This window comes from Rhamphochromis longiceps, linkage group LG13 (assembly GCF_057381845.1).
Source record: "Rhamphochromis longiceps isolate RC_006_pf linkage group LG13, R_longiceps_female_GT1.1, whole genome shotgun sequence".
Classification (NCBI taxonomy): Eukaryota; Metazoa; Chordata; class Actinopteri; order Cichliformes; family Cichlidae; genus Rhamphochromis; species Rhamphochromis longiceps.
The window spans coordinates 22332294-22347618 of NC_140569.1; the positions used below are offsets into that span (position 1 = coordinate 22332294).

A 15325-nucleotide genomic window follows, 5' to 3' on the forward strand; every position below is an offset into this window, starting at 1 on the left:
TTTAAACCTTTTGCTCCCTCCTCCAGGTTCCACTTTGACATCAGTCCCTTTGAGGAGATCTGGCCTGCCATTTTTATCTACATGGTTCATAACTCCTGTGGAAAGACCAGGTAGCGTCAGCAATATTGTTTACACAAGACTACGACTCAAACAACAAGAAACTAAATGGAATAAATAGTAAATAAACAAACATACACTACCAGTTCCTTTGCCTTTTTTCCCCTTAATACAGCTTTGAGCTGGAGAAGCTGTGCCGGTTCACCATGTCCGTAAAGAAGAACTACCGCCGTGTGCCCTACCACAACTGGAAGCACGCAGTGACGGTGGCACACTGTATGTACGCCATCCTACAGAAAACCTCTGGGATCTTCACAGAGCTAGAGGTTTGCTTCTTGTTGGGTCTGCTAGGAAAATAACTGGATCAACATCTGCTGTCACTGTGTGCTTTCAAGAAAATGTGTTTTTATTTGCCCACCATTTTACAGAAGAAGGGTTTGCTAATAGCCTGTCTTTGCCATGATCTGGACCATCGGGGGTATAGCAATGCCTACCTCCAGAAGTTTGACCATCCACTGGCTGCTCTGTACTCAACCTCCACCATGGAGCAGCACCACTTCTCTCAGACTGTTTCTATCTTGCAGGTAGAGATCCACAATACAGAATTTAGGGTACCTTGAAAATCAACATGTTAACCTTTAATCTTATTTCCACAAGTGTTTAATAGGAAATAAAGAACCTATTACTCAATGGCTCAGTCACACTAGAGTAAAAATATGAAAGCACCTCGCAGTGACTAGGAAAAAAGATCAGTGGTTGCCAAGTTATTGCAACGAATTTGTTTCAAATTCTGCAACCAGTTTCAAAGGTAATTACACAGCTTGAGTGTAACTACCATTACACTCTTATCCTCTGGGCAACTATGTTTGATCACAAGGTGAGTGCACACGTTGCCTGGTGGGAGGCAAACAACTGCGCTCCATTTTGGACTGACTGCAAACAATAATTGCCTCCTAATTTATTAATGTGGACAAATTGCCAACACGCTGCAATAAATTGGAGTCAGTATGCGCCAATAACTTGTCTGTGACACATCTGTGGACTCAACCGGTCCAGATGACAGCTAATAGTCAAATTATCCCAAACAGATTGTATGAGATCGCCACCGTGATTCCATTCATAAGACAGCAGAATGACAGCAGACTCACTCCGTCTTATTCCCGTTTTATCGACTTCTTGATGGATACGAGTCACTTTGAAGATGGCTACTGACTGCGAGATTTCGTGTCTGTCTTCGAGGCAGGTCAAAGGGAACAAGAGTTCATTGCACGTGGTTACAATAATTTGGGTTAGTGCTACGGTTTCCAGCCACCATTTCCCCTAGTGTGACTGTAGCCTAAATAGTATACTTCACTGGACAAAGAAATGAAAACAACTTGATCAGCAAAACAGAAAAAGGATCACAATTTAAAAAATACCCATAAAAAATGTTCCATCGGGTTCTGCAACAATGTCATCAGCTTAGAACAAACAAAAAATATTTTACTATATTAGATAACGAATCCTTATACGAACTGTCAGTTACATATGCATTCAAAGGATCATATGACTTAGTTCTGATTAGCGTCTTACAAGGTGTCTTTTGTAACATGCAGGATCTGCTAGTTTGGGCTGTAGCCTTGTGATGAACTTATGTTTGCAAGATGTTGTAGTCTAGCTGAATGCCTCATAAGTGGAGCTTTTGCTTTTTTATTGATCTCTTTGTTTCTCATAGCTGGAAGGGCACAATATTTTCTCCAACCTGACTTCCAGCGAGTACGAGCAGGTGCTGGAGATCATTCGAAAGGCCATCATCGCCACAGACCTCGCCCTCTACTTCAACAACCACCACCAGCTGTCGGAGATGCTGACCTCATGTGCGCTGGATTTGAACAACCATTCCCACAGGTCAGGCTACGACTCACACTGGGGCACAGGTCAGGTCAGGACCACACCAGGTCTCATCAGTATCACGCTGTGAAATGTTAGACCTGGCGCACATAAACAGCACATTGAGTCCTTCCCCCCCGCATGGATATAACAAGGCTTTGCTCCCCTCCAGGGACCGTGTGATTGGTCTGATGATGACAGCATGTGACCTGTGTTCTGTTACCAAGCAGTGGCAAATCACACGACTCACAGCCAACGACATCTATGCTGAGTTTTGGGCTGAGGTACAGTGGGATACTGTTAGACTTTAAACAGTTTCAGTGTCATGATTATGCCTCCAGTGTAACAGTCTGGCCTCTATTATTGCTCATAAATGCTGCTTCAACTTACAATTTGTAAGGCACAACATCGTGTTGTCTAGTGGTCAGGAGACTTAACCACAGTGTGCAAAAATAAAAGCCATGTTATCTTGTTATTTTGTTACTCCACAGGGAGATGAGATGAAGAAGATTGGGATCCAGCCGATCCCTATGATGGACAGAGACAAGAAGGACGAGGTTCCCCAAGGCCAAGTAAGAGCAAGACATTTACTCGTGTGTTTTAACTGCTTTAAATATTTAATGAATGTTCGGCCTTCTGATGGGAAATATATTTTAAAAGAACAGCATAGGAACTGTTGAATCAATGCTTTTGTAGTTTTGCTTCTGTACACCACAGCAGTGGATTTTAAATCAAACAATAAATAGTTGATTGAAGTGTTGACTTTAAGCTTTAATTCAAGGGGCTTTCGAAACCTTTTGCTAAAAACTATTTAGCAATTACAACCATTTTTATGAACAGTCTCCATTAAATTCACGGCTTCTGTAAACTAAACAGTTTAATGGCCACAATATCTGTAGCTGAATTTGCATTTTTTGGCTTTTCACTATAATTTGAAATATAAAGTCTAAAGAAATGTCATTGCAAGCGAGGGACGCCATCATTAGACTGAAAAAACAAAACAAGACAAAAAACATTTAGCCAAATCAAAAATCTGGTTCATTCTTAAAAGGAAAAAATAGTTTGGAGGGATCAGCAAATCCAAAAAATATGAAAGACCACAAACGACAACTAAAGTGCATGATTGCAGAATTATTTCCATGGTTTAGAGAAACAAGTTAATAACATCTAACAAGATTAACACTCTCAAGTCTACAATCAAGAGATTCCCAAGATGAACTTGCACCAGAATGATGGGAACAGAAAATATGCGGAAGGAAAGAAATCTCATGAGCCAAAGCAGACCTAATCTTCAGTTAAACACGGTATAGAATATGTCACAGCATGGGTGTGTATGGCTCTGAGTGGAACCAGGTTGCGACTGTTTATTGATGATGTGACTGCTGATAGAAAAAGCAGGATGAATTGTGAAGTGTACGAGGCTATACTTTCTAGCACTTCACTGTGCAAATGACTAATGACCTCAGGATTACTGCAAAAGCAGCCCAAAAGTTTCTCAAGGCAAAGATACTGGATATCCCTCAGTGGGTAAGTCAGTAAGCAATCTCTATCCAATGGACCATGCTTTTCAGTTTCCTGAAGATAAGACTGAATACAGGCCTGGCCAGGCAGAGCATTTCAGTGGAGGAAACACAGCATTTGATGATGTCCATGGGTCCTAGACTGCACTAAAAACAGTCCTTGTATTTAAAATGATGTTAGTTTCTCCAAATAACTTTGAGCCTCTAAAAATGGAGGATTACATATAAAAATGTATTTTATTCCTATACAAGTTTATGAAACAGTTTTCCAACGTGTCTGCACTTCAGTCACACTTGATTTAAAATCCTCTGTGGTGGTGTACAAAGCCAAAAATGCAAATATACAAATATTAGCACATGCTACATGTTTTGCTATTATTAAGTCCATTTTACATTTGCTTTCTCATTTTTTTAAAGGTGGGATTCTACAATGGTGTTGCAGTTCCATGTTACACGACACTTGCTGAGCTTTTTCCTCCATCAGGTCCTCTGCTAAAGGCCTGCAAGTAAGTTATTCAAAGCTAGAGTTGACAAAGAAATTGAGTGAATGAATAATTCTTGGTTTTTTTTGTGAAAAATGTCTAAAACGCCAAAGTCTAAATGTTGCTTTACACATTATTGTCATGCTTATTTCTGCTCTGCTGTGATCGATAAATGAGCTGACAGCAGCTTGAAGGGTAACCAGTAATGCATGCGCCGTCCTTAATACAGTACTAATCCAGTAAGATCAGAGGTGATAAGGTGTGTGTGCACAGGCACACGTTTTTAAGCATTCCAGTGAAAAATACAAAAAAATGGCATGTTCTGCTATTAATGTTTGACCCCACTTTTGTTATGAGTTTTTTTAAAAAGTATTTGGATTAAATGAAAAATAAATATAGACTACAGTGTGCTAACTTTGTGCGTCACTGTGTGTGGTGTGACATTGTGCATCGGGCATGTCTGCGTGCACAATAGATAAGAGTGTAAAGAAGGTATTTACAGTTGTTATTTCTGGTTTTTGAACGGGATTGTGTTGCACATTCGTCTGCCCTTCTGCTGCTTTATAAAATGTGTCCTTGATCTGTGGGGAATGCAAACAAAGTGAGCAGTGTAATACTTAAGCCCCAGCTGTACGTCAGCACCGAGCTCCGGGTGGGCAACAGGCCTAGACCCTGTGGAGCCCTGCTGCGTGTTGTGGGATCTGCCAAAGACGTGTAAACTGCATCAGGCTGTCTAATTGAATAGAATAGCAGCAAAGGGAAGGTTTTGCTTTGTTTTGGTTTTTTGCACTCTTGTGTCAATCACAGCACATGGGGGAGAGATCACCTTCATGACAACAAGAACTGATTGTGTTGCCTGGCCACTGTTGTAGCTACTGTTTTGTTTTGCAAATCAACTTCGTCCTTTTTTTGTGTGTGTGTGTGTTTTGTAGTTTTGCAATTTTTGCATGATTTGAAAATTTTGTGTACTGGTGTGATTCTTAATTCTCTTATTTCAGACTCAAAGCCATGCCTCTGCACTTGTAAATGAAATCTTTTCCACTGTGCATCTGATTGAGGTGGTTTGTATTTGCAGAGAGAACCTGGGCCAGTGGGAGAAAATAGCAAGGGGAGAGGTGGAGGACATCGTGCCCAGCCGGCCTTGTGATTCGGGCCCTGTTAAGGTGGACAACTGACAGACAAAGGAGGGTTGCTTGCTCACCAAAGGAACACAGCCTGAATCCTGCCGTTGACCCAGACCATTGAAGGGGAATAAACCCGCAATCTGTGTTGGCAGGAGACGGATTAGATAAAGGCGACTTGACTTTCAAAACACACACACACAGTTACCTCATCGGGTGACGGAGGTGTCAACACTGACGGTTTCACCGATCCCAGAGAGTGACAGACAGTTGTTGGTGAGGGAATTCAATCCATCGCCCTACGTCCACTCAGCTTGGGAATTCACTTGGTAGAACAGACTTGGTTGCTTTATTTTGGCTGTATTATGTTATTTTATTATTTTTCTTCATATGAGCTGATTCCATTATGGTCTTGTATTTGCAGAGGCCTTATTCTGAACCTTTCACAGGCTAGGATATGTGAAATCTTGTTGTCAGTTCAGGCTTTTTTTTTCCTTTCTTTTTTTAAAACGGTACTGTTTGCCTTCTGTGTTTGCCGTATGCGCACTACTTCAGCAAGGTATTCCCAGAGACAGAAGGAATGTGTGGAGCAGATGTAGGGGTGTAATGCCATCTCATTGAGAAGGTGGACACTAGATTTTTTTTTATTACTTTTTCAGCAAAAATCCTTTGCAGTACTTGAATAAAGACATACAGCCTATTCTGCGAGGAGATGGCAGAAATCCCCTGCAGTGTATGCTACAAGCGTGAATGAACTGTGATGAGTTACATAATGCCGACATTTGTGAATACAGTCACAAGAGAGTCACAATGTTTCCTGAAGTGGACCCCGCAGCCTTTTAGCCCCAAGCGTGTAGAAACCTGCTGCACAGTACATCAACATCCTTCGGATTAACAGGATCTGACCCCAGATCAGCAGTCACTGTTTGTAGTACGGAGATCAGGAAAAAGGAATGAGCAAGTTTCCCGTTCCAGATGTTTATATTAAGCCAAGACTGCATACTGCTTAATTTCCTCTCTCATTTTTGAAGCCACTATCACATCATCAATTACTTTGCACAACAAGTTAACTAAAGAATGACTGTAGGAAGTGGACTGCATAGTTTGGGATGTTATATCTTCTCTTTTTTTTTTTATAAGCAAGTTTCATAGAGGCTGAAGTTAACGGCAAACAGTCATCTGCTTCATATTTTCCCATAATGTCAAACCTGTTAAGCTAAAGTGAAATATGTCCAACTCTGGGATTGCAAGTGAAGAATGTAGTTTGACCGTTTGCCGGTGTGTGACTGAAGTTTCCCTCGAAGGAAATCAATCATTTTACACTTTTACACTGATTCTCCAACCTCATGCTGGGGGTTGGGGGGAGGGGGGGGGGGGGGCGCACACACATTTGGACGCTTTCACATGAGTTTCCGAGATCTTCCAAAAGACAAATTTATTTGTCTGAAACTGTCATTCCAGTGGACAGTGTCCCTCAGAGACTGACACTATTGCTCCAGTAATTTGTTATGCGACTGATACTGCGGCCCCGGTGTTGTGAATGTACATTTCGATGAATGTTTCGTTGGTTGTAGACGCTCGGTGGTGGCACGTGGGTAAGCGCGCCATCAGTTACCACCATGTGCTCTGTCTTACTTTTCAGAATTGCTTCCAGTAAGCTTCAACCAAGAGCAACAATTAGCATGCACCTAAACCGAACTTTATATTCAAACTTTTTGCATATAGGTGTATACTGTGTACAATCTAGGATTTAGTTTGTACAGACTGAGATGTATGCTCTGATGGTGCTACTCTGAATGGCAGTCGCGCACTTTCTGACTGTGTGTGTGAGTGTGTGTGTGCGCATGTGTGTGTGTATGTGAGAGACACAGAGAGAGAGCACGAGCATGAAAGAAAGCTTTGTCTTTTCCCCACTCCAACCCCACCTGACAACATGATAAAGTCACTGCACTGTCCCTTCTACTTTTCAGCACCAGTTATATCCTATTGTCTGCACTATGTTTAGCTTATCATTATTATTATTATTATTATTATTATTATTATTATTATTATTATTATTGCTATTATTACTATTGTTATTTTCTTAATTAGAGTTAAATTTAAATTAACTTATATTTTTTATACAAAGAAAAATAATGTTGGCCTTTTTTTGTTTTGTACAAAGTAAACATTAAGATAAATTAAACAGTCTAGACATGTTACTGTTACCAAGAATAACTGAGGAATGTCTTAACTGTACATGTAAGAGCAGTAGCCCAAATGACTTTTAATAAATACCTGAAAATACACCTTTGTGCCAGTTTATTCATTACCTACATACCTTTCTTTCTTGGGCCTGTTTCAATGATCAGTAACAATGCATCACCCCTGAATGGTCAGTAGCATCACCCTACTTTTTAATTGTTCTAAAAAAAAATGAAAAAAGAAAAGAATACTTTTTAATACTTTTGAGTTATTAGAAATTTCAGGAAATTTGTGAAATGGCCTCTTGTTTGCAGCTATAAATAAACTGAAAAGTAGAGTGTTTATCATTTATAGCATCTATAGCATTTCAGTATCAACACTTTATGGTAACTCTGTAATAATTACTGTATTTAATTCACTCTGTAATATCACTTTTGCCCTTTGAGCTGGTCAAACAAATGTAGTGAAAGAATACGAAAGTCGGCAAAATCTGAATGTCATAAATGTTTCTTTTAAGAAGATGAGTTCCTGAGATCTCCTCTTGGAATTCTGGGAGTGTGTATAGTTGTCTTATTGTGCTTGCACGACAAAGGCTTGCAGCTGACTGAACTAGTTTTGTAATAAAGCCTCATCCGCTGCCGTTATCATTCATGTTAACAATCGAATTTCTACAAGATGGCTGCCCAAAACTACAGATCCATCACTGTGTTAAACAGTTGGCAGCTGGTGCTATGGAGGGAGGGAAAGTTTAAGCACATTTGGATTGATGGAGTAAAAAGACAAAAAGATGACTCACTGTACAATTCTGTCTTACTTTCATATTTTTTCATATAATTATGTAGTATCTTTTTGGTGCCATTGCCTACTGACTATTAAAAAACATTTCTTTACAAATTCTCAGTAAACAATATGAACAATATTTAATCTGACTGCATTCTTCCCACAGAGATGATCAATTTAAATTTACATTTTGACTAAGGGAACTTAAATTACTTAAATTAAGTCATTGCTCAGACTAGAGATGGACTGTGGCATTTCATATGTGAATAGTCATTAAATAAACCTCTAATGATAACATTTTACATGTTGAGGTAGTGGACAAAATAAGAATGCAAATGAATGCAAAACGTTGTTGCAACACAACCATATTAATGTACAATAAAATACATTACAGTTTTTTATTCATGTTCAATTTTGCCATCTGTGTATTCTGGTGACTTGAACCCTGAGTCCATGTTTCACTGTTTTTCTCCTACTCCCTCAGGACCCTGTGTTTAATGCACATAATAACCCACTTATTACAAAGAACCAGGTGAAGATGAAGTGAAGAGTTTGAATAAAGTTTTTACAAGTAACAACATTTCCCCATTTCACAAAGATTTGTATTAATTTTTCGTTCTGTGCAGGAACATATGTAGTATTTATTGAAGAGCACTGGAGTTCTTATCAAATAATGAAACAATTTTTTTTTATAGATGTAAATGTTTTTAATAGTTTCCTTCTTTGAATATAAGTAAGCTGATCCCATAATTGCGTTAATGTTTAGATATCTATGAACACAAACTTACTTAACGCATAGAGTACTCTACAATCTCACTCCAGCTGTTTTCTTCGTCAGGTCCAGGTGAGGACTAGCGCCTGAAAGCTCACGGGTACGATTATTATCGGGACACTGAACGCAGCACAAACATTACGCACTTCGATCACCTTGGCAACCGAGTGAAGCACAGACTGCTGCGGCCATGAAGAAAGTTTGTTTTCTGTCCTGAGCCTGTCCAAATTACAGTTAGCTAACAGGTGAGGTCATTAATGAGAGTTTATTTCATTCTGTTATCCTGCAGCACGATCTTTAGTAAATAAATTAATCACGTGAATGTGAGGCACTAGTAGTTTTGCTATAAGCGTAAACTCTCTTTGAATTATTTGTGCAGTGTCTGGATTTACCATAAAATTTAAGTCATTTTGATTTCGTTTGAGAGAAAAATTCCTTTTTAGGGTGCATTTCTATTCACCAGAAAGAATAACGAATGTTTTTAATATTTTAAGAAATTGTACACCTCTTGAGATAATTAGATATTATTACTCGTATGTCTTTAAAACAACTATACAACAATAAGTTGGCCTTCACAGCCATGTCCAGCAGTGTGAAGCCAAAGCCTGGGCGCTATGGGAGTGATATCCACAGACTGCTGCTGGCGGCTGAAGCCGGGCAGAAGGCTGATATCCTGGCCTACTCCTCGGGTCATCTGGGGCCTCGCAGCCTGAACCAGAGTCAGCCTCAAGAGGAGACAAAGTCGGTTTTTTGGAGGATGTCTCAGAGCCAAGAAGAAAGTCGAAACCCACTATCTCTCCAGCAGATACAGACAAAGGCAAAAAAGAATGAAATGAAAGAGTTCCCCCCTGAGCTCACTTCTGGCACAGCTTTAGTAGAGCCTAGAGTCTTGGGGTACACACAAGATCATACATCACATCCTGAAAGAAGAGAACATATAAGTCTATCTCATATAGTTTACCGTCCCTCAAGGACTTTGCCTGTCCAGCAGAAAGCTTGTTCTCAGAAAAAAACTAAATCTCCATCTGATCTGGGGGTAAATCATCATTTCACATTGAGCCGTTCTGACCAGGACAGCCTGAACAACCAAAACCAGCAAGAGAAGAAAAAATGCTTTGGCTGGCAAGTCATGGCCAAACCGGACCTCTGGGCTGTAAAAAATGTTGCTGAAATGCATGCAAGGAAACTGCAAGAGGTGAGGATTGTGACACAAACCATGACATCAATAAACTGTCTGTAATTGCTTTTTTCTTTCTTTTTTTGCATTTTGCATGATATAGTAAACCTAAAGGGCTCTCTGAACACAGGGTAAAGACATGCACAGACTTCAACATGCATACACTCTAACACACTTTTAACCTGCTAATATTGTGTGTGTGGTCTTGTGCGCAGGGGTTGATTAAGTTGTCTGCGCAGAGCTGGCCCAGCAGAGACCGCCTTGCGGTGTTCAGTGACGTCTTTGATGATGTATGTGAAGACTCGCCAGTGTTTGGACGCATCCTGAGGGAAATTAAGGTTTTTCCATTTCCTCTGTACCCACCAGCTCATTTTTAGCATGTACCGACAGATGTATTAGAGCCAAGAGAGAGTGAGTCCCTGGAGTAGCAAGTACAAGTAGAGCAGCCACTGGAACCTGGTCGCGATGCATCAGAGAGGAGGTCATCAGAGGGCGATGGTTCCATTACTGCTCATTCATAACGAATGCCTCAAGTTTCTTTTGCACATGATAGTTTTGCTTAGACTGTCAGTAAAAAGACTTCCCATGCTGCAGTTTGCAAAGTGCACAATTTTACTTTTCATGCAGCTGAAATCCTTTTTTTGTTATTATTAAACATGGTAGTAAGCTGCAGTGCATACAATTTCTAAAATCTTTTTCTGAAGGATTTTCTACAAGGACATTTTTTTAAATCAACATAATTCTCAGTCTGTAATAAAGCTTTCTTTTCTCTTCCAGACAGAATATGATTTATACGTCAACCACCTGATGAGTTTGCAGTCCTCACCACGCAGCCTGGTAAGGAACACTGCCCAAAGACACACATACTGAAGATATAACCTGAGAAATGACTGTGATATTCAGACATTTTTGTGTCAAAGACATTCATTCATAGTGTTCCTATACAATATATTCTCATGCTCATTTTGCCTTTAAAGAATGGAAATTGTTTTACATAAAAAAGGAAAACAACAGTGCTGATATTCGTAGATTTCCTCACAGTACAAAGAGTCAAAGATGCCGCTTGTCACAGAGTTCGTTATTTGATTTTGTGGGTATTTTCAGTCCCTTGTCTACAGTTAATGTTTCTTTAAAAAAAAAAGCCTACACGTATTTCTAAACAAGGTTTAAACAGTAAATATTTAAACTTCCCACAGAGAAGGATAAAACCTTTAGTTCTTCAGCAGTAGCCAAATTCAAATTCAAATTCAAATTTTATTTGTCACGTACACAGTCATACACAGTACGATATGTAGTGAAATGCTTGGACAACTGCTCGTGACCTAAAGAAAACAAAAAAGGAAAAGACTATGAATAAGATAGGAAATAAATATGAAAAATTAAAAAGGGTAAATTTAACTAAGAAGGAATAAAATATAAATTAAGGTTAAAAATGAAATAACTGTACAACACAAATTAGAATGAAGGGTAAATTTAACTGGGAAGGAATAAGATAAAATATATAAATTAAAGTTGAAAATAAAATAACTGTACAACAAAATACATAATATAGAACTATATAAGAATGTATGAAGAAATCTAAATATAAATAAATATATACACAATAACAGCAGCTACTAGCTACTAGCAGCATTAATCTCAAGCATCTTTTGCTTTTTTGGAAAATAATTTAGGTCCTAATGTTTTGTTCTTGCTTCAGTCACCGAATACTTCACTCAAAGTAAGCGAAACCAAGTTGGACGATGCTGAAAAGGAGGTTTGCAGGCTGGAGCATGAGGCTAGAAGAGCTCTAGAGGAGAAGAAACGGTACCACAAAACAAAGTATCAACAGCAGGCTTGTACTTATGTACATTCTCTTTAGTTGAAGTGTGTTTGTCCTTTCAAACCTCAGGGTCCAAAATGAGTTACAGAACATTTCAGCTGCCATGCACCCGAAGGACAGTTACAAGAAAAGTAAGTCTTAAGACCTTAACATATTTTTTGTACCTTATTGTTAGTAAACAGTTAATTTTCTATACAGCATGCTAAGTTTTAGATATATCTGCGGTCTTTAAGAGTGAACAAATAATCACTTTTTGGTGCCAACAGTCATAACAAACAACGTTGTAGTGTCAGTGGTCACTTTCTAATCCCAGCAGGGATGTCTTCATATGCAGTTAGGATCACTATCGTTATGAATGTCATAGTAATTCAGACCTTTTAATGAATGAAGCTTTTAGACCATAATTTTAATTAGGTTGAGGTCAGCGTTTTGGGAATGCCGTTCCAGAATGTTTTAATGTTAACCTGCTTTATCCACTCCAAAACCAGTTTTTATGTGTCTTTGAGATCATTGTCCTGTTGGAACACCCAGTTGTCTCCAAGTTTCAGTCATCTAGCTGTTGATTTGAGGTGAAGTTGAAGAATTTGGATTCCTTCCACTTTGTTTAATGTGTCAGTACCCCTGGCAGTAAATCAGCCCCAGAGCCAGATCCTACCGCCACCATGCTTGGCAGCTGATACGTGTTTTTAGCTTTGAAAGCCTCCTTTACTCCTCCGAACATACCTCTTGTCACCATGGCCAAATAGCTCAATCTTTGCCTTCTCTGACCATAAAAATTTTCTCCAGAAGATTTTTGACTTGTTCATGTAGACCGCTGCACATTTTAGTCAAGCCTGAAGAACTTCATTTTGGTGCAAAGGCTTCTTTCTTGTTGAGCACCCTCTTAGTCCATAGTAATGACGCTATTCCAGCATTTCCCAGCGTATGACAAGCTTTAGTCTTGGCAGTTGTTTGGTTGTCTCTGAACATCCTAATTTCTTCCCATCTGAGGGTGACAGTTTGGCTCTTCTTCCAGACCTTGACAACATGGTGCCACATCTGCATTACTTGTGCTTTTTCTCATTCTTCTCAGTGTTGGTCAATCCATTGACTACTGTCAAAGGATTTTTTCTATGCTGGCAAAGAGAAATTACCAGTTGTAGTCAATCATCACTAGCAAGAAGTTAATGGACCATGTCAAGTTAAAAGACATTGTAGAACTTTTAGCACCACATATTAAAAGATTTAAGTGAATGTTTGTATATTTTTGAGTCTGTATGTGTGCTTTTGACCCTGTGTAGATTAGAGAAAATCCAAACTTCTGCACCAAATTCTTGTTTTTTTAAGTCATTAAAGATGTATGCTTTACAATCACGCCACCCTGGTGGAATTGTAAAGCATCTCCCATCTGTAAACAACAATTCAAAGAAATTAAGCCCAAAGTTACCATGGCATTCATGCCCATGATGAGTACGCATCAATTCTTATCAGTTCTCTATGCATTGCATTCATGTTCACCTCATCTGTGTTTGAACAGATACATGTCGGTCAGGGCTGCAGGATACTGTGAGTGTCTCTGGCTATTCTGACAGCATCCAGTTCAAGAGGCTTCAAGTAATGAATGTTTGGAAGGAAATCAAACAGCTGGAGGAAGAGCTAGAAGAGAAGTTGGTGTCCACTGTTACAACCACAGCTACTAAAGGACATATCAGAGACCAACAGGTGCTACATTTGGCCTCATTTCACACTGGCTTATAAAGGCATAGCTCAACTTGTAAATCACACTGAGCAAAGTTAAGAGTTTAGCAAGAAATGTGCTTTTTGCCTGTTTGTTTCCAGACTGAAATATTGAAGCTGATAGCCTCAAATGAGCATCTAAGGGTCATTAGCAAGGTATGAGAGGGGGTCTTTTTTAGCATGTTTTTTGTTTGTCTGTTTGTTTGTTTTTAATTGCAGGTATTAGATATTTCAAATGTATGTTTACTATGTGAGAGTCAGATGTGCTGTCTTTTAAGGATCTTGAAAACAACATCAGCGCAGTGCTGAACAAGGAGAAAGCAAGCAAGGCCATAAGACGGTATGTGGAACAGTGAATATGTGGCACTTGATTAGTTTGTGACCATTTTTACTTACTTCTTCTTGCTATGCTGTGTTTTACCACAGGATTTTGTGGGATGAAATACACCAAGATCTACAAGCAGAGTGAATGGCGTCACCAGTCGCCATAAGGCGGTGGCAGAAGTGTTTGTGTGCATGAACTTGTTAAAAAATCATCTGGTCGCCCCAGTTTCAAGTATGGAAAATCATAGCGCGCTAAAGTTAATAACTTAGAAACAAATCTTTCGTGTGTTATTGTGTTATTGAATAGACCTATAATACATTCACTGTGCTGTGTGACAAAATTAAGTGAACTCTCAGATTTGGTTAATAGTTGAACCTCGTTTTTGGCAGTAACCTTCACCTTGTGGTCATTTCATTCTACCTGTATTCTGTTAAGGCCTGAGCTCTGACTCAAGCAAAATGCAGATTTTTTTTTTGTTCTTTAACAGACTTAGTTCAACTACACTCACCCTCATCATGCACCATGCTGTCGATATAGCTGACTCATAATCAGAGATGTTAATCAGATCACATCTGGGAACTGTCGACAACAAAACAGTGCAGCGTTATTAGTTAGAAAATATTTGTTCCCAGCTGTAGCGTGCTGCAAATGCTACTGTGGGTAAACAAACTACTAGTATCGGAAAGCAAACAATGACATCATTTTAAAATGCTTCACTCCAATCCTGCATTCTAAGAAAAAGCACAAAAATATTAACACAGTGATATTTAAAATCCTCCTTATGAGTATTGTTTTGTTATATTTACTGATGCTTTAGTCTAGCAGTAATTTTTAAAGCTTAAGTGTTAAATAAGATACAATAACATAACACGTATACTGTATATATAATGCTATGTGAGTGTATAAGAGTTAGTCATGCGTTGCATAAATAAACTAGCAGTGTAGCATCCATCTAAAATATAAACATAAAGTAATGGAATAACTGGGAGCAACCTACTCTTCAAACACTAGAGGGCAGCAGAGACTTTTGAGAAAATTGTGTCAGCAGGAAATTAAGACGCCTGCACTAAAGCAAAATTCCCATATTGCTTTTACTGTGTAACTGAAAAGATTTGCTTAGTATTCTTCACATAGTGATGTTCCAGCTGAGCCGCGGAACTTTTTTACTCTTGAAATCATAACATAACATAAACGTTCATGCTGTTATGCTTCCACTCTCTTATGTCACATTAACAGTAGTTTGCCTCTGTTCTTATTCAGGGCTGAAGTGTCTGTGTGTAACCTTTATCAAAAACAGTGAAGATAGTCTAGGGGTTTGTAATGTCTTGAGAAATGTCAGCATGGATAGGATTTCTATTTAATGCTGTATTTCCTTTAACGGGGTATTAAATATGTTGCGTTAACGGGAATCCTAAAGAGATTTTCCTCTAGGTTCAATTCCACATGACTTAGCAAAAAAGAAAAAGAAATCCAATTATAACTGTGTGCAGAAAGCCTTGA

The 15325-nt window shown here is 39.0% G+C and overlaps 2 protein-coding genes across 5 annotated transcripts in view; both read left to right on the forward strand.

Moving 5' to 3' along the window:
- Positions 1 to 7325, forward strand: part of pde10a (phosphodiesterase 10A) — a 54691-nt gene extending 47366 nt beyond the window's left edge. Inside the window, exons 15-22 of one of the 3 annotated variants that reach the window (XM_085428454.1) lie at positions 27 to 110; positions 233 to 383; positions 486 to 641; positions 1772 to 1944; positions 2099 to 2210; positions 2418 to 2498; positions 3864 to 3952; positions 5004 to 7325. In XM_085428454.1, coding sequence (XP_085284580.1) covers positions 27 to 110; positions 233 to 383; positions 486 to 641; positions 1772 to 1944; positions 2099 to 2210; positions 2418 to 2498; positions 3864 to 3952; positions 5004 to 5103 — 946 coding nt within the window. In that variant the 3' untranslated portion in view covers positions 5104 to 7325. Of the gene's footprint in view, positions 1 to 26; positions 111 to 232; positions 384 to 485; positions 642 to 1771; positions 1974 to 2098; positions 2322 to 2417; positions 2499 to 3863; positions 3953 to 5003 lie in introns of those variants that run through there. The other 2 variants (XR_014914366.1, XR_014914367.1) reach the window with 2 other exon arrangements.
- Positions 7326 to 8957: 1632 nt separating this feature from the next.
- Positions 8958 to 15263, forward strand: LOC146655822 (uncharacterized protein C6orf118-like). Of its 2 annotated transcripts, XM_085428461.1 has the most exons (10): positions 8958 to 9030; positions 9364 to 9980; positions 10178 to 10300; positions 10740 to 10799; positions 11662 to 11768; positions 11854 to 11915; positions 13301 to 13485; positions 13603 to 13656; positions 13779 to 13840; positions 13927 to 15263. In XM_085428461.1, the coding sequence occupies exons 2-10, from the start codon at positions 9366 to 9368 to the stop codon at positions 13967 to 13969; spliced, it is 1311 nt and encodes a 436-aa protein (XP_085284587.1). In that variant the 5' UTR covers positions 8958 to 9030; positions 9364 to 9365; the 3' UTR covers positions 13970 to 15263. The 2 variants fall into 2 exon arrangements, with proteins under 2 accessions (XP_085284587.1, XP_085284585.1); XM_085428459.1 differs by having other exon boundaries at positions 8977 to 9980.
- Positions 15264 to 15325: the final 62 nt, after the last annotated feature.